Source organism: Dipodomys merriami, unplaced genomic scaffold (genome assembly GCF_024711535.1).
Source record: "Dipodomys merriami isolate MVZ:Mamm:240054 unplaced genomic scaffold, mDipMer1.0.p SCAF_198, whole genome shotgun sequence".
NCBI lineage: Eukaryota > Metazoa > Chordata > Mammalia > Rodentia > Heteromyidae > Dipodomys > Dipodomys merriami.
In genome coordinates this window covers 1,106,424-1,124,074 of record NW_027203359.1, presented here as the reverse complement: position 1 = coordinate 1,124,074, position 17,651 = coordinate 1,106,424, and the positions used below count along the sequence as shown (strand labels likewise).

At 45.9% G+C, this 17,651-nt stretch overlaps 1 protein-coding gene across 4 annotated transcripts in view; it reads right to left on the bottom strand.

Annotated features, from left to right (window-relative positions):
* Positions 1–17,651, bottom strand: part of Ttc7b (tetratricopeptide repeat domain 7B) — a 211,873-nt gene that overhangs the window by 38,189 nt on the left and 156,033 nt on the right. For 2 of the 4 annotated variants that reach the window (XM_070028563.1, XM_070028566.1), the window contains 3 exons: positions 13,363–13,460; positions 8,498–8,662; positions 4,762–4,812 (listed from right to left, as the gene is read on the bottom strand). In XM_070028563.1, coding sequence (XP_069884664.1) covers positions 4,762–4,812; positions 8,498–8,662; positions 13,363–13,460 — 314 coding nt within the window. The remainder of the gene's footprint in view (positions 1–4,761; positions 4,813–8,497; positions 8,663–13,362; positions 13,461–17,651) is intronic. The other 2 variants (XM_070028564.1, XM_070028565.1) reach the window with 2 other exon arrangements.

The following is a 17,651-nucleotide window of genomic DNA, read 5'->3' as shown; positions in this document are numbered from 1 at the left end:
ACAACATGTACCTTCTTGTTCCTTAAGTCTGAAATGGTGTCAGTATATTTTCTAGATTTTGATTTGTGTAGGTAAACAAGAAAATGCTAGTTCTAGCATGTATGCGATCTCTTTTCTTCCTCACTGAAGCAAATGCAGTCTTGCAATGTGCATGGCCTGGGCTGGGAAGGTAGCTCAGCGGTAGAGCGCATGCCTTGCAATGTGCATGGCCTAGAGTGGAAATGAACACACTGGGGCTTTAAAAGGGAATCAGAAGGAAGACTAGAGGATATAATCCCAAACTGAAATCCAAGACTCTGAAGAAGTAAGTTTCCAGATAATCAGGTTCAACAGACAGGCAACCTGCCAGGACTGCGGACATCTCTTATTTATCAAACTAACTTGAGAAGTGCTTATCACTGCGCGACCTTGGGGGCGGGCAGCTGTGTGGCCACAGCCGTATCCCACACCAAAGAGATAATGTGCCCCTTCCTTCAGAACTCAGAGGCTTGGAAAAGCCACTGGGAAACAAAATGACCTGAACGTGAGAACACCTCTCAAAATCTGGCCCAGGGTCTGTGATCTCCCTGTACAAGGGGTTCAGGGTTGAGATGATGTGAATTTCCTCAGCCAGGGCTTCCTCTGCTCTCCTACTTAGACCCTAATGAGAAAAGACTGTTAGTCACTGGATACAAAGGCAAAGTGCTACTTGAGGAATGGTTCCAAGCTTGAATCCACAATCTTCCTGCTTGCTGTTCCTCCTTCCCTCCCTTCTTTCCTTCCTCCCTCAGTGAGAGGAACTGAACCCAGGGCATGACACTTGGGAGGCAAGCGTTTTAGCACTTGAGCAATGCCTCCAGCTGCGGGGTTTTGTAGGCCCCCTCCTGGACCACCATGTGTGTGGCATCAGGTGCTGTGGAAAGACATTTCTCCACTGACCTCAGGGCACTGTGAAGTCACGTTCTGAAGGCATGAGTGTGACACGAACACTCTCACTGCTTGGCAGCTGAAACTTTGCCAGAACTCTTTTTCCAGCTAGGGAAAGAGACCTCTATGGTGGATTTCTCTCCCACCCTCCTCCTCTCTGTCTCTGTCTGTCTGTCTGTCTGTCTGTCTGTCTGTCTGTCTGTCTCTCTCTCACACACACACATACACACACCCCTCAAACGGAACAATTCCTATGGGCCCTATTTTACCACCCAAGCTTATCATCATAAGGGATCCCACAGCCAATCATCTTAGTTAAGCAAAAGGCCCAATAATGAAGGAGTTCAGTCATTATGTAGGACTGCCCTGTCCCAGCTGCCTTTTTCTATCTGGTGGTGTCGGGCAGGGGATAGTCATCTGGAGTCCTTTGTCCCCTCACATCTGGGCATGGAGAAGGTGAACTAGATATCAGCTGGAATGCTTCCTACCTGGTGACCTGTAGCAGAGTTGGGGGTTAGATTGTGTGTAAAAGGAGCCACGTGTGACGTGGGTTCTCAGGATTCTGGGCAGGGTTTTTGTGTCCCAGCCCTGGAGGTCTAGCTCAGGTGCCTCCTGTGAGTGAATCTGGGGAATGATAAGCACATGTGGCCTTGCCCCAAGTCCCACTTCCACCTGTCACCCACATTCTTCCATGCTGCTGCAGCAGATGCCTGCCCTCCCCAGGTTTTGTTTTTCCTTAAAAGAACCTGAGCCAGGGTGTTGTCAGGCATGTGGAAATGACCTGCTGCTAATGAATCTGGGCTTTATTTTCTCCAAGTCCCCAAATGGGTCCACATTATCTATCAGCAGACTTTATTCAGCTTCTATTGCTTAGAAACCATGTCCCCAAAACCGTTAGAACAAGGAGGAAAGCAGCCATTTCATCTCCTCACAACCAGAGACCCTCAAGAGCAATCGGAATGACTGAGCGTTCTGCCAGCCCGAGGACAAATGTTCATTTTTCACAGGAAGAGAATGTCTGATTCTCAAGACAGGGCTCCGAGCTACGTCTAGCCAACACCGCAGTGAGCTGGCAGCCACAGCTGCTGTCACCACACCTGCCACCTGCCCCTCGGATCAGGATGTCTTGGGTTGAAGAAGGGGAGGACTGATGACGGCTAGTCACTTAACTTTGGGAGGAAGAGGAAGAGATAAGGGAGGCCATTTTCATTGCAGCCAGGCCCTTGTCCCCCTAAATTAGGCCTATTTTGGTCCCCTCCCTCCAGCCCCCAGGGACCGGTCCTGTGTTTGCTGGAGGGTGGCCTTGTTTTTCTGGGAAGGCTGGAGAGAGGCTGTGACCCCTTTACTGCATGGATCTCTTTCCAATGTATCTGTGCGTGCTTCCCTCTCCTCTCTGCTCGGTGTATCCACCATGGGCCAGCGGGGCGGGACTCTTTCCCCACCCCGAGTAAAGAAGACACTGTGGCAGCCACCCCCGCGGCTCTGACACAGGGTCACAATTGCCCAGTGACTCCGACAGCATCCATCACGGTTAGCCCTGATGCAACATGTCTTCTGGGAAGGGAAAGCTCTGTCTGAGGAACGCAGGGCAGGACCCCACTAAGACAGGGAGAAAGTGGGCATGCGGGTAGACGCAGCATGCTGCCGGTGGTCACACGGAAGCGTGGGGGAAGCCATTCACACACGTGCGGAAGGGAGCCAGCTGTCCGGGTGTGCCACACCCGTGGCTCTGGGCTGGAGACAGTACCTTCTGCAGGACTACGGAGGGCAGATGCTTCCTGCCCACTAACCTGCCCCGCTGCATATTCATGAGGCTGCTGCTCAGCGTGGCAGTGCTCTGGGCCTCCACCCCAGTGTGTGACTCTGACTTCGGCATCAGGGCTAAGTCTGCCAGGCCTGGCGCTACTCTAACTCTGGACACTCACTTGCATCTGAGCATCACACTTTCTGCCTTGTCAATCTCCTGTCATCTCACTCAGCCTTGCTTAAAGAATGACACCACAGAGTTAATTAAGGGGAATCATATTAAATGAATATTAATTTATCCAAACAATAAGAAAAAAGGCTTTTACTGCAAAGGGTTACATATCTATATCATGGCTGAATTTTTGAATATTGTTACTACACAAGAATATGGGATTCCAGGGCTGGGAAGGTGGCTCAGTGGTAGAGCACTTGCCTTGCATGCATGAGGCCCTGGGTTCGATTCCTCAGCACCACATAAGCAAAAAGAAAAAAAAAAGCCGGAAGTAGCGCTGTGATTCAAGTGGTAGAGGACTAGCCTTGAGCTGAAGAGCTGAGGGACAGCGCCCAGACCCAGAGTTCAGGCCCCACAACCGGACCCCCCCCCCCCCCCAAAAAAAAAGAATATGGGATTCCAGCATGTGCTGGGAGGGAAATGACACATAAGCATACATTTCTCCCCCACATGACAGCAGCTCTGGAGCAGTGCCCAGCCCCTCCCACACCTTCCATCCTCGGGGTGGATAGGTGGGGGGAGGCTTCTTGGGGAGCCATGTCTCAGGGAGAAAGGCTCCTAGCTGGACCCTAAACCCAGCACCAATAACTGGTAAACCATAAATGGAGTAAGTATTAAACTTGTAGTTGTCAAGATGAGGAAACTAAAGTCCAGAAAGATAAAACGAAGTGCAGGGTTCCTGGTAGAGCTGACCCTTGAACTCAGTGTTCCCCGCTGCTGAGGGAGTGGAGCTGTTTCCATGGAAACTATCCAAGGCTCTAGTATAGACACATTGAGCCTCACTTTGAGCAATAACGGCTGTTTGAGGGGTTTTAATGTAGCCTGATTTTCTGAAAAAAAAATCAAGATTTTTAAAAATGTCTCTGTAGAACTCAATATTAAAAGAGTTTGTTTTTTGTTTTTTGAAGAAGAGCTCTAAAGTGAAGCCAATACTCAGACCAGCCTCTTTGCTATTATGGATTGTTTCTAAACCATGAGTGAAGCCACATGTAGGCAGAGCTGAATTTCAGAGGGGAATCAGCTCCTTGGGATAAGAGCAGGAATTTGCCATAAGCTAAAGGCTCTGGCTGTTCAAATTCACTAGAACATCACAGCCATCAGCAGCTTCCCAAATGTAATCAAAGGAACATTAATTCCATAGAGGAAAAAAAAAGATGAAATTAGCTCATGAATACTAGGTCAATGTCAAGAGTCTTGATTTTTTTTTAAAAGGACCTACCTGAGCTTTTAATGTAAATCACAAATATCTAGGCAGGAGAGGATGATTTCCCTAAAATATGTGTTCAAATGAAACACCCTTATTAAATGCAATCACTCACCACTGACTTAATAGAAGTGATCCTATGTCCAGAGAACTGCTCAGTCTCTTTTAGCTTTTTTATTTTATTTTATTTTTCTGTCGCCCATGGGGCTCAGCTCTTCAGCTCAAGGCTAGTGCTCTACCACTTGAGCCACAGAGCCACTTCTGGCTTTTTCTGTGTATGTGGTGCTATGTTGGAAAGGATATCAAGATTCAACTGGTTCTGTCCACCTATAATTTGGAGGCGACCTGCCTTGGGTGTGGGGGCTAGGAGCTGTACTCTTGTGATCAGGGCCAGAAGCCTTCTCAACTATCCACTGATGGCCGTGACTAGGGGGCTTTTCCTCCCAGGTTTTCCTTTGTAGTCCTCAGAGCAATACTGGCTCCCCAGGGTGGAAGCCCAGGCTGCAAAGCGGGAGAGCTGGCCCCAGCTGGCAGAGTGGGCAGGCAGGCGGCAGCAAGATGTCCACATCGTCCCCACATTCCCCACACTGGACAGCCACAACACAGATTCCATGGGAGGGAAGTGTGATGGTGGAGACCCTCGGGAGGATTAATAGATTGGTAAACTACTTACTAACTGAAAAAAGGGAGGGAAAACCATGAAAGTATGCTTCTGGAGAGTTGCCTTGGAACAACAGATCAAACCAAAAATTAAAACCAAGAAACAGAACAGTTGAAAAAAAAAAACACCACCAAAAGTAAGGCTAAGAAAGCAAAGAGTTCTGATAACCTTCCAACTGTAAGTCTGGCTGTCTGGGATCAGATTTCAACAGTGACATATATTTTTCCACTAACAATGAATTAAAAAAAAAAAAAGCTAAAGTAAAAGAGAGGCTAATGGGGCATTCCCTTCTACATCTACATGTTTACTTGCACATGGACACTGACTAATTCATGTAATGTCTTGTTTCCAGAGCAGGAAATTCCAAAAGGGAAAACTAATGAATCAAACAGGTTTCAAATCTTTCCACTTATTAACCCTAATTCTGAGTCCAGCAATGTGCAGGGTTAGGCGAGTTTTCATTCCTTGGAAGTCAAAGGATGGGAGAGAGAGAGTTAGAAGACCTCAGCCTTGGCTACCTGCTTGTCCTAGAAAATACTTGGGATTCAAGTTCAATGCAATGGTGTCAAGAAAAAAAATCTACATTTATAGCTGGGTGTGGCAGCTCATGCCTGTAACGCTAGCTACTCAGGAAGCTGGGATTAGGAAGAGTGCAGTTGGAGGACAGCCTAGGCAAAAACTTCATGATTCCTCTATATCCCCAATAAAAGGCTGGGTGTGGTACTGTGTGCCTGCCATCACAGCTATGTGGGAAGCATAAATAGGAAGACGGTAGTCCAGACTGGCTGGCTAGAAGACAGATCCTATATGAAAAACAACAGCAGCAAAAAGGGCTGGAGGTATAGCTCAGGTGGTTGAGTACCTACCTGCCTAGTGAGTCTAAGGCCCTGAGTTCAAACCTCAATACCACTGGCTGGGTGCCTGGAACTCAGGAGGCTGAGATCTGAAGATCAAGGTTCGAAGTCAGCCCAAGCCAGAAAGTTTGTGAGGCACGTATCTCCAACTGATTGCCAAAAGGCTGGAAGTGAGCTGTGGCAAGTGGTAGAGGGCTATCCTTGAGTACAAAAACTCAGGGGCAGCACCCAGGACCTGAGTTCAAGCCCCAGGACCCCCTCCCCCGCAAAACACAACAAACAGAGAATCCTCAGTACCACCAAAATAAAATTCATTACTCAGAATGTACACCCTTCTCTAACTAACTAAATGTACCTCAGGGAGGACTTGAGAGCTTCAGGTTAGCTAAAACATCTGGCTACTGTCTCATCACCCACCAACTTCCTAACTAATCAGAGAGGGGTGACCCAGTTGAAGAGCCAGAACTGCCATCTCCAAAGGCTTGAAAGAACATGGTTCCCAGCATGCAATGGGAAAAACATGGGCAAGGGGTAGAGATAGGTAGACTTGATCTGCAGAGCAGATGGGGCAACAGGGACATATGCTATGGTCTTGAAATGGGTCTTTATATTATATGTAAAAATGGGCACGGTGGTCTATGCTTATAATCCTAGCTACTAGGGAGGAAGAGGCAGAAGGAGTTTGAATTTGAGGTCTAGATAAAGTTACAAAGACCTTATCTCAAAAATGAAACTAGTAGGGTGCTGGTTGGTGGCTCATGACTGTAATCCTAGCTGGGGGGGAGGGGGGAGTGGCTGAGATATGAGGATCTTGATTTGAAGCCAGCCTGGGAAGGAAAGTCCATAAAACTCTTTAAGCACCAAAGAGCAAGAAGTGGAGTTGTGGCTCAAGTGGTAGAGAGTGCCAGCCCTGAGAAAAATAGTTGAGGAATAATGCCTAGACCCTGAGTTCAAGCCCCAGAACAAGCAAAACTAAACAAAAAACTAAGCTAGTTGAGTGCCAATGGCTCATGTCTGTAATCCTAGCTACTTGGGATACTGGCATCTGAGAACTGCAGTCAGCCCAGGGAGGAAAGTCTGTGAGTCTCTAATCACCAATTTACCACCAAAAAGTCAGAACTGAAGCTGTGGCTCAAGTGGTAGGGCACCAGCCTCAAGTGAAAAAGCTAAGTTACAGCATCTAGGTCCTTATTTCAAGCCCCACCCCAGTACTGGCAGCAAAAAATAAAACAAACAACAACAACAACAACAAACCCACACAAAAACTAAAACAAACCAAAACCACCATAAAACTTAAAAAAAGAAAAAGAAAAAAAGATGGCTGGAGTCATAGCTCAAGCAATCTATGCTTGCCTGCCATGAGGCTTGGGGTTCAATCCTCAGTGCCATCAAAAACAAAGTTAAAATAAATTCCAAAAAAGATGATGTAATAAAGCAATCTTTCTGGAAAAACCCAAGTTGGCAACTGTCCTTAGGTATTATATTAAGGAAAAAAATGTCTGTTTTAAAGTGGATTAAAAAGCAACCTAAGCAGTTTATAAATATCATCATCATCTTCCATTTCATATAATTGGAGTTGCCATAAAAGCAAAGTTAGGCATAATTAACATGCAGATGGATAATGTCAGGAGTGTCTGATGGTGTGAATGGTTTATTGTAAAGGTCTTGGTTCCTGTGCTGTGTGTGTGTGTGTGTGTGTGTGTGTGTGTGTGTGTGTGTGTGTATGTGTGTGTGTGTGCGCGCATGCTCGCATGCACATGCGTGTGCTTAGGGGCCAGGTGAGCCCAGTGGTCATGGTAAGTAATCCTAAAGACAGCTCAGCAGAGAAAGCATTCTTTCTGGCAGCAATCCCCCTATGAGCTTTTGCTCAGCATCTGACTGAGCATTTGGAACAACGATGAGCCCTTATAAATCTCACACTCAGAGATTAAATTTTCTGGCAGTGTGGGCAGTAAAGTGAACATTAAATAAATGAGTAAAAGAAAACAAGGATGGACTCTCCTGGTGAGATTCATATTTAGGTCACTTTAAAAGGACCTTGCTAGCCAATTTGTTTCATTTTAATAAAGGGATTTGGGGGTTTTGTTGTTGTTGTTGTTGGTGGTGGTGGTCGTGGTTTGGATTTTTTTAAATTGTTTTGGTCCTGGAACTCCCCAAAGTAGCCTTTCAAAATTTCTGTATTATTTAAAAGCAAGATTAAGCTAAAATGCTATCCAATTTCCCTACACAGTTTTATGACACAAATCCTCCATTTTCCTTCCTTGCAAATGGAAAACCATTTATGGCACTGCTTCTCAGAGCATGTTCTGTAACTCACAGCTGTGGGGTCACACAGGGGTGGCCTACAGAGCAGATTTCTGGGCTGCCCTGTGGGGTAGGGCCAGAGGCCTGGCAGTTCTGACAGGTCCACGTGTGATTCAAACTCACAGCAATGTCTGACAAGATATATGACCTTTAGCTTTAGAATATAGCCTCCATTATTATATACTGTTTGGAGTAAATTAACTTTGAAAGTGAAACCCAGACTTAAATGATGATTTGTAAGACATTGTACTTTAATTTTTTCTTCAGCAGGATTACTTTTATGCATTTATATCAACTTCAGGAAAGCCCAGAAGGACACAAGAGCTGGAAGTGGTGCTTCCACAAGCTCTGCTTGTTCAGCTCAGGCCTGGTCTCCTTCACTTTTTCAGACAAGGTTGGAACTCTGGCACTAATGTCTGCACTCTCAGATTTCCTTCTGCCTTGAACAGTTTTGGATTATAAAATAAGTAAGATCTTCTCTCTGACAAGTTTGATAGTTTCCTTTCCAGCTTACAGGTTGGAAGATCATCAGAAAACAAAACATCAGGCAAATGAAGCAGATCAAACAAGAAAGGAAAAACCATGTTTACAGAGAGAGGGCTCCCGGCGGGGACCCGAGTCACCGAGTGCATGACTTGCGGGGGGCCACACAAAGGTATCAGGTTTGGGATGAGAATGAAGATGAGAAGATACAAACAGGTGGAGAGGAGATTCAGTTCTTGAAAGAGAAGAGGAGGAGGAGGAGGAATCTGACACTAAAAAAGTAAAAGAGAGAGAAAAAAAAAGATAAAAGCAAAACAAAAACAAAAACAAAAACCTCTTCAGGAACACAAGGAAAGAACGAACTAGCTTTTGATATACTCACATATGCTGCAAAGAAAATGAGGTCATGTAATAATACACAATCATCCCTCTACTGGACAATACAATACAAAGTGCATTTTTGAAGAGAACCAATTTGTTTTTCCACTGGTTATTGAACTTTTCTGCAATAACATCATGGAATTCAAAACAACTCAGATTTACCTGGGCACAGATTCAGCAGCGTGATCCAGTGAAAACAACACATCTTTAACTTATAGCACCCAGGGCAGTCTGTGGGACACTATTCATTTTTCAGTTGGAAAAAGGGCTAGAACTTGACTTTCCATATGTTTGTTACGTGTGAGAAGGATTTATGGAAAGTGAACTTTCAGACTAATACTTGCCAAGGTACTAGCAGTCCCTGAAGTGTGGGCACAGATCATGGTTCCCATGCCAGGCTTTCTGAGACTGTCCATGATTGGGTGCCCTCTCTGTGCATTTTGGAAAGGAAGCTAGTGCTTTCATATCTGACAGCTGGTGAGATCTGTGCAATGTGGAGATCACTGCAGCTCCCAACTAGAAACATGTCCCAATAAAGGGCACCACGCTTCCACGTTAGGAAAAAAAAATTGTTTTGTTTTGGGTAGGTATCTGGTAATATCTACCAATGATTAAAGACAAATCCTTTTTATCCCACATCCTGTTTTGAAGTAAAAGGAAGAAAAATAATATTTTTTTTCATTCTCTATTTAAGGAACTACCAACTTATTGCAAAGAAAAGACGGTGACTCATAGTGTCAAAGTAAAGATTGTCACTCCATTTGATTCTTCTTTGGGGCTGGCTAAACCTCCTAGAGGTAGGGGAAAGGGAGCCAGAGGGCATCAGACAGGAATCGGGGTCTCTAAGGGGAGCTTTCTGCTGTGCTAGCTACAGCGGACTTGGCCAGTCTCCAGACTGCAGATGTGCGTTCTACCTCATATTATTCCACAGATCTGCACACGGATAAGCTCAGAGATGGAAAATAAACTCCTAGCTAGCCATTCACTTCTGGAATCAAGAATACTCAGTCTGTACTGCATAACGACCTGGGATGTTTTAAAGTTTTTATCTGTCAGACCTACATTCTAAAATTTTAACAGGCAGAATTATGATGTCTTAAAATACTTTATAAAAAACCAAGTGTGGGATAGGAGAAATAGATGAAAGGAGTAACTGTTGAAAGTTAGTGGCAGGTTATGATAATCTATTCTGGTCTGATCATCTCAATTTATTTAACATTTCAACATAACTGAAATTTAAATTAATTAATGAATAAAGTTAACTCTGGGAAAACCCCAAACCACTCCAAAAGCGGACCTTTGTTCTCATCAGGGAGTATGTCTGCAGAGTGGGGGTACCGGCTGGGGCTCAGTTACAGAATCAAGACAGTAAAAGTTCATCCTCTCTTCGGCATGCCCCCTTCTGATGTCGGCCTTGTGTGGCTTTGCTCATGGGGGTGGGGGGGGGGGGGAGACCTGTGCCCTTCAAAGTGGATTCAGGAAAGCAGTTAGGCATTGAGCATGGTGTAGACCAGTGCTAAATACAGAATTCACTCATCAGGGCTGAGATCTCCCAGACTAACTCTGATCTCGGAATCACTTCTGTTAAATTCAGAATCATGCTGACCTCCCTGTTCTCTTTTCTAAATGAGCAGTGCTACAGTGACTGCTTGGAATCAGCCAGCCTCCCCCAGCACCACGTGAACACCCCTGTGCCTGAGCTGGTGCTGGATGGTAAAGTGAACCACAGTTCATGGAATACATCAGCCCTGCAACAGAATAAGGAGAGTCTTTATGATGGGGCAGAGGCATTGTCAGGATAGGCTAGCAGCAAAAAATACCTTATGTATGGGTATGGGAAACAGTGCGTATGCTTCTTTGGATACAGAAAGACCAGAAGAGTAAACAAAAAGCTAGGAAAAATGGTTGCTTTTGGAGAAAGGGACAATGCGGGTGCAGGGATGGAAACAAAAAACAAATCTTAGTGGAAGCTTTGAGTGCTGGCTTTTGAATTATGCAATGGATTTCTTCTTGAAGTGAAATCAAGATGTGAGGAATGACCAGATCTGCAGGCAGGTTGTCCACTCAGGTGTGTAAACAAGGTAAGAGGAGCTATTCCTCCTGACACCTCCCCACAAGTCACATCCAATAACACTGGGCTTCATAAATCAAGACAGAGGCAGCGTGTCCATTTCTAGGTGAACTTTCCTAATCTTTCAATCTCTCTAATACTGTCATTTCACATTTGATTCTCATAGACCTCTATTTTCTTGCTCCTCTGGTACCTTGGTTTGACTGATGGTGTGCAAACATGCTTTGTGAAAGGGATTCCTTCAAATGGTTCCACAAGATGGCATTGACCTGTCTGCCTGGGGACAGTGAACCCCCCCCACCCCCAATTGTTCTGGAAGAACATAGGAACCAGCGGTTCAAACATCCGGGTTCCCAGGTAGTGAGTGGGAGACCCACCCTCCTTGAGAGAGTGACTGCATGAATGGCACTAAGGCAAAGGAGGAGAGGAAGCAACGGCTTGTGCCACAGACACAGCCTGGACAGCATGACACATGAGGTTTCACCTGTGGGGTGGGACGGTGGCTTTTAAGAGCGCTAGGAAAATGCCCCCAGGGGCGAAGAGGCATATGAACTAGGGCCTCATTCACTTCCTGTGGTTATCTGTTTTCATTGTGCTGTGACATTCACATCTCAGGACCTCTGGGAAAATAAAGGTCCAAGCCAGCTGGAAAGGAAGAGGTGTGGATTTAGCATGACTGTCCTCACAAGATACTAAGAAGGAGCAGAGGGGCCCACAGCAGCAGGGTCCACATCGCTGCAGGACCATAGTAAGTGTCTCTTGCTTCCCTTCTCTCTGCTGCACCTCACCCTGGCTACAGCTTATGACTGAGCTACCGGGAGGAGTTGGACAGCTCCCTGGCAGGACCACACCTCCCCACATAGAATTCCGTGCACTGTGCCAGTCCTGTTTGGCCTGGCTTTCAGTCTATGCTCACCCATGACTGACAGCCAAAGAGGAGAGGGGAGCTGTGTGTACTGGGTGGGTTTAACCTGTGGCTTGGTCAGCTGCAAAGTGAGCTAAGTTCAGATTTGCACCACTCCTCATGCCTAGTCATCTTTTCTTTTTTTTGTTGTGTTGGTTGTGGGAACTGAACTCAGGGCCTGGGTACTGTCCCTGGGTTTTTGCTCAAGGCTAGCACTTCACTTTGAGCCAAGGCTCCACTTCTAGTTTTCTGGTGGTTAATTAGAGATAAAAGTCTCAGAGACTTTCCTGCCCAAGCTGGCTTTGAACTGCAATCCTCAGATCTCAGCCTCCTGAGTAGCTAGGATTATGGGCATGAGCCATCAGTGTCCAACTTTTTTTTTTTTTTTTTTAATGTGCCAGTACTGGGGCTACACCTTAGGGCCTGCCTGGGCACTGTTTCTTAGCTTTTTCACTCAAGGCTGGTGCTCTACCACTTTGAGCTACAGCTCTATTTTCAGCTTTTATGTGATTAAGTGGAGCTAAGAGTCTCACAGACTTTCCTGCCCAGTTTAGCTTTTAACTGTGATCCTTAGATCTCAGTCTCCTGAGTAGCCTGTAGGATTACAGGGGTGAGCCACTTGCTCCTGATTGATACCTAGCAGTGTTTTGACCCAGCGCCCCGGGGCCTTGCATCTGATTCCTCAGGCTGACGTTCACTTTGTGGAGGAGAGCTTCTGCAAGAATGCAGGCTCTGCAAGTACCACCAGATGGGGCTCCCCAAAGCCCCATTCCTCCCACCCAGGTGGGGTCAGCTTTCCCAGGGTGGGTAGGCCCAACTTCCTTTGCAAGGTTTTGTCTTGGGAGTTGGGGTATGGCACAAGGATTGAAAAGGGACCATAAGGCTCCTTTTGCAAGGCCAGTTCCCCAAAGACCGGGCCCATTAGACAGGGATGGAGCCTTAAGGGTCCTCTAGGGGTGAAGATGTGACAGGAGCGGGTTCTAAATGATGTTCTAGAACTACCTCTGAGGCTCTACGCCAAGTGAATTTCATTAAGTTTGTGAGTCTGCTGAGTCTCCCAAACTGCGCTTGGCATTATGGTTGGAACGGCTTATTGGGAGACATCCTTATTCCCCTGTACTCAGTCAGGGGTGGAAATGTTTGCTTGAGAGGCAGTGTGTGCTCTAGGCCTCCACAAGGGCAGTGAACCAGCCCAGGGGGCTCAGCAGCTCCCTGCCACTCCACACATGGGTACACGTGTATTTAAATGCGTATCGGATTAGCAGTCAGAGGCTGAAGCCTAGAGGGAAACTAGAGGAACGGAAGAAAACCTGATGGGGATGGAAACCATCCAACTTTAGTTCCAAATTTTAAGTTCCCAGAATAGGTGGAAAACCCAGATTTCAGCACTGTGATGAACATATATTATCATGACTAGCTCTACCCCCTACCCCCCGACACCCCTTGAACCAACACTTGGATAACCATTGGAGGAAATCTACCTCAAACCAAATCTCCCCCATTTGGGTGAGGAACTCTCTTCATCCCTAGGCCCTGGTGATTTCATGCACACCACGTGGCGCCCAGCCCTGCATACTGCTAGCACCATTTCATCCCCCCTGGCCTTTGATTCTCACCTGTCTCAGGATCGCTGAAGTCTGGCAAAGTGATTGTATTAAGCTGTCGTCTGTCAGCGATGGTTCTGTCTAAGAGGCTGCTACCACGTCCAGAGTCACTGCAAAACACATTGGGATGTCAGTCACCTGGAAGGCGGGAAGGGAGCAGAGAGATCCAACCTCTTCGGACTCCTGAGGGGCATGCTGGAAGGTCCTTTTTACATGGGAAAGAGGCTTCCCGTGCCAGGCCAGGCCAGGCCTGGGCTGGGCCTCATTCCAGCATTCAGTATCCCTAATACGGCTTAACCCACACCCACAGATCCTTGCTGATTTTACTCCGTCATAATAAGAGACGAAAATGGACACTTCATGCCAGTTTTCTCATCTACTGGGCAATGAGAGACTAGTTGGCATTTTGTCCTGTGATGCTTAGAATTCATGGAGCTCCTGATCATACCACCCCTTGACACGCCTCTACCAGCCACTGTGCCATGTAGGTCACCCACAGTTTTTTCCCCCCAATCCCCTCTGATGCCAGGGTTCCATCTCCAGACCAGGTAAGTGAGAATTTCAGGGGCAGATACTAGGTTCAAGGGCCCCAGAACCTTGCTTTTCAGAGTGATGGTTCGGGAGCACGAGCCAGTCTTTCAGCTGGATCACATGGGTAATATTTTCTTTAACAACTGAGGAAAGGGAGGTCTGAGGGATTTGGGGAGCATAGGGCAGGGTTTTATTGCCCACCCCCCACTGCCATTTGCTCCCATTTCCTGCCCTGCCCACCTTCACTGACCCTTATCCCCAGCATGGCCTACCAACCCAGTATAGCACCATTCAGCCATGTCACATGTTACCATAGCAAGGCCTTCCTGAGAAGGAAACAGTTAAAGGATCTTAGCCCATATAAACCACTAACCAAAAGACCTTTTTGAAGCTTGTAAGTAAAAATCATTGCTTTTTTCTCTCCTATTATCCCCTTAATCTATTTTGGGGGCTCCAGGAGTGAGGTTTTGGTGCTAAGATGCCTGAATTCCACAATAAAGGGGCACAGTTTCCTTCCTGCATGCAGCTGTTGCTAAAGGCAGTACAAACAAGATTTGGTATGAAACTTAATATAGTTTACAGGCTGTAATTTCCACATCCAGTAATGCAGTTAGAGAAACCCACAGGACAGAGGAAGCATCCTTCCATGTAGACTTTTTGGCAGCCCCTACTTATTTTATCATCCCAAACAGTGTTGTTGTTGTTGTTTTTGGAAACTGTGCTATTAATTATTTCTACAACTGAGAAACTATAATGACTCTGACTAAAGATAACATAAAAGTATGCGCATGTTTTCATTAATCAGAAAAGTAACTGAAAATTGGTAGACATTGAGTAGACATGAGTAGACATTCTATTCATGTAGCATCTTTACCATAACAACCAAGATTGATTATCCAAATGCTACCATAACTCCTCATTTGAAAGGGTTTTAAGAAGACTTTGTTGCAAAATACCGTGCCTTATCATCATTGTTATTATTACTAGTGTTACTAAAATTCAGGACACATGGTGAGGAGCTGCCACTTCATGGAAGGAGCTGTCTGGAAAGTCAGTGGCCACACCTGGGGTTGTTCCAGCCATAGTGTCATAGGCTTTCATTTCACCTCGTTTTATAGCTTGAGCCTCACTGTCATATGTATTACTTTGACAGGATTCAGAAATTGGGGTTCTAGAACCCGGAAAGGGGATCATGGCTCTCATACTACCATTGTCACTAATGAATGAGAAGTCCCTCCGAAGAAGGGACAGAACTGTGTAAGGATGGAATGAGTTTGTATAGATAGAGAATTCTGGAGAGTTCTAGCTTCTAGGTACAAGCCAAGTGTCATAAATATACCTGCCCACAGATGTATATTTGGGACTACCCACATTCAGCTCAATTTCTTGGCTTGTCTCCCACAGACAATTGGTGTACAAGCACCAATTAGCTATTTAAAGTGGGGATGCTTTTGTTTCCATATTGAATGCTTAATCTCTAGAAATAATTAAGTATTTGTGATGGATGCTGGATGCTTCAAGCCATCTTTAGTTCTTCATTGACTTAGTGCAGAGTTTTAACCAATCGAGATTTGCATGGCAAAGGCAAATGCCCCTTTTCTCCATGGGGTGAAGGGGCCAAGTGTGGGCACTGCCCCACCTTTAGTCCTCTTAAGTCTCTCACTCTGACCAGTCCATCTCATGTAAATTTAAAAGTCACTTTCCTCTCTCCCTCTGGGACACTATCTGCTTGGGCACCTTCCCGCCATGACCCACCTACCACCTCTCTCTTTCTCTCATTGATCCTTAGGCTGACAGATGAGCCATCTATCATCTATCCCCTTCTCTCATTGGTCCTTAGGTTGCTAGAGCATTTCCCAGGGAAGAGAGAAAAGTTAAGTCTGGTCAGTGGTGCCAGGGAACAGTTTAGGGAGCAAAACTGAAAGGACCCTCAACCCATGGTACTGAAGCTAGAAATGTCTGTATGTATAGATGGAAATGCCCAGGGAACTTTTTTTTTTCTATTAGGAATGAAAATTCAATGTATATTCTAATGATGGTTAAATTTATACTGGAAATTGTAAGCTCCCCTCAGAAATTATGTGTTCCACAGCCATACAGAGGCTAAACACAGGAGTCAGTGGTGGAGGTGGATCAAACCCCTGGAGTTCTTGTCACAGCTTTGCCTCTTTCCACCTCCAGTGCATGGCACATGATCAATTTTGGGTGTAAGGGAGGGGCTGGCACAGAAAACCAGAGCAGAGACAGGTGGGAGGGGCTCCTGCTTTCCTGCAAGCCTCCAAGGCCTGGATTCTAAGACTGACGCAGGTTCTCAGATATCCCTGAGTCTCAACTTTCTCATCAGTAAAGCAGGTATGAGATAACATGACATTCATCCATTCTGTCATCTTTGAAGATGAAATGAGAGCAACGCCTTAAAAAGAAAAGCTATCTCTAAATGCTGGGGACTATTAATATGAAATAAGATTTCCAACTTCTGATGGAGGCTAGAATGAAAGAAGTCTGTTCTAACGGTAAAGCTTATTTGCTGTAAAGGGGTTGAAACAAGACTTAGGAAGAAGACATTTTTTTTCCAACCATGGAGTTCCCAATCTATGGTTAAATAATAGGGATGATTGGTTCAAGTAGCAGCAAGGAGAGGAGTGGGGAGAAGTAGTTAACAATAAAATTTTTAAAAAGACAAGGAAACTGTCACTTCAAGAGGCAGCATGCTGTCATGGAAAGAGCCTTTATATTAGACAGACTTGGTTTGAGTCATAGCTCTACTGCTTGGTTACTGGGAAAATGTAGGCACATTCATTTAGCCTCTTTTGGCTTCCATTTCATTTCCTATAAAATGGAGATTACAATAGCTAATCTTGCAAGGCTACTAGTGCAGGGATGGAAGGCAATACTTAAATGACCTAGGACAGTACTGGCATGGAGATGTTTTGGTGACAGCAGTCATTACTGTCCCTAGCTGACCCACTGTAATACCGATATAGAGATCACGCTGTGACTTTCTGCTTCGATTCTGGTCACATGCACACGGTCCTGAGTGACCAAGTGAATGTGTGCAGGAACTGAAGGAGCTTTACACTTCACTATGGAGAGGAGACAGGAGGCAGCTTTCTATCATACACACAAGACCTAGAGAAGGAAAACCCAGGCATCTGAAATGACCATTACTTCACCAAATGTATATTAGAAAGAATGCCCCTACCATTTTTCTCAGAGTAAGACTCAGGCTCTACCACTGTAGTAGAACCCTACTGGCCCAGTTCTCTGAGGCCCAGTTCAGTGACTAGTTCATATGGTGAATGAAGAAAAGTTGGGCGCCGGTGGCTCATACTTGTAATCCTAGCTACTTAGGTGGCTGAGATCTGAGGATCTCAGTTCAAAGCCAGCCAGGGCAGGAAAAGTCCATGAGACTCTTATCTCCAATAAATCACCCAGAAAACTAGAAGTGGTGCTGTGGCTCAAGTGGTAGAGCACTTGCCTTGAGCTGAAGAGCTCAGGGAGAGCACCTAGGCCCAGAGTTCAAGCCCTACAACCAGCAACAAGAAAGAAGAAGAAGAAGGAGAAGGAGGAGGAGGAGGAAGAGATGGAGGAGAAGGAAGAGGAGAAGGAGGAGGAAGAACAGGAGGAGCATGAGAAACCAAACTGTTGAGAATAGTCAGGATCTGGCCACTCACTGATGCTCCCCACCTCTTCCTCCGGCCTCCTCTGAGGCTCTGTGTGAAACCTCAGGATAGCCTTGGAAGAGCCTGGGCAAGACTAGGAAACCCAGG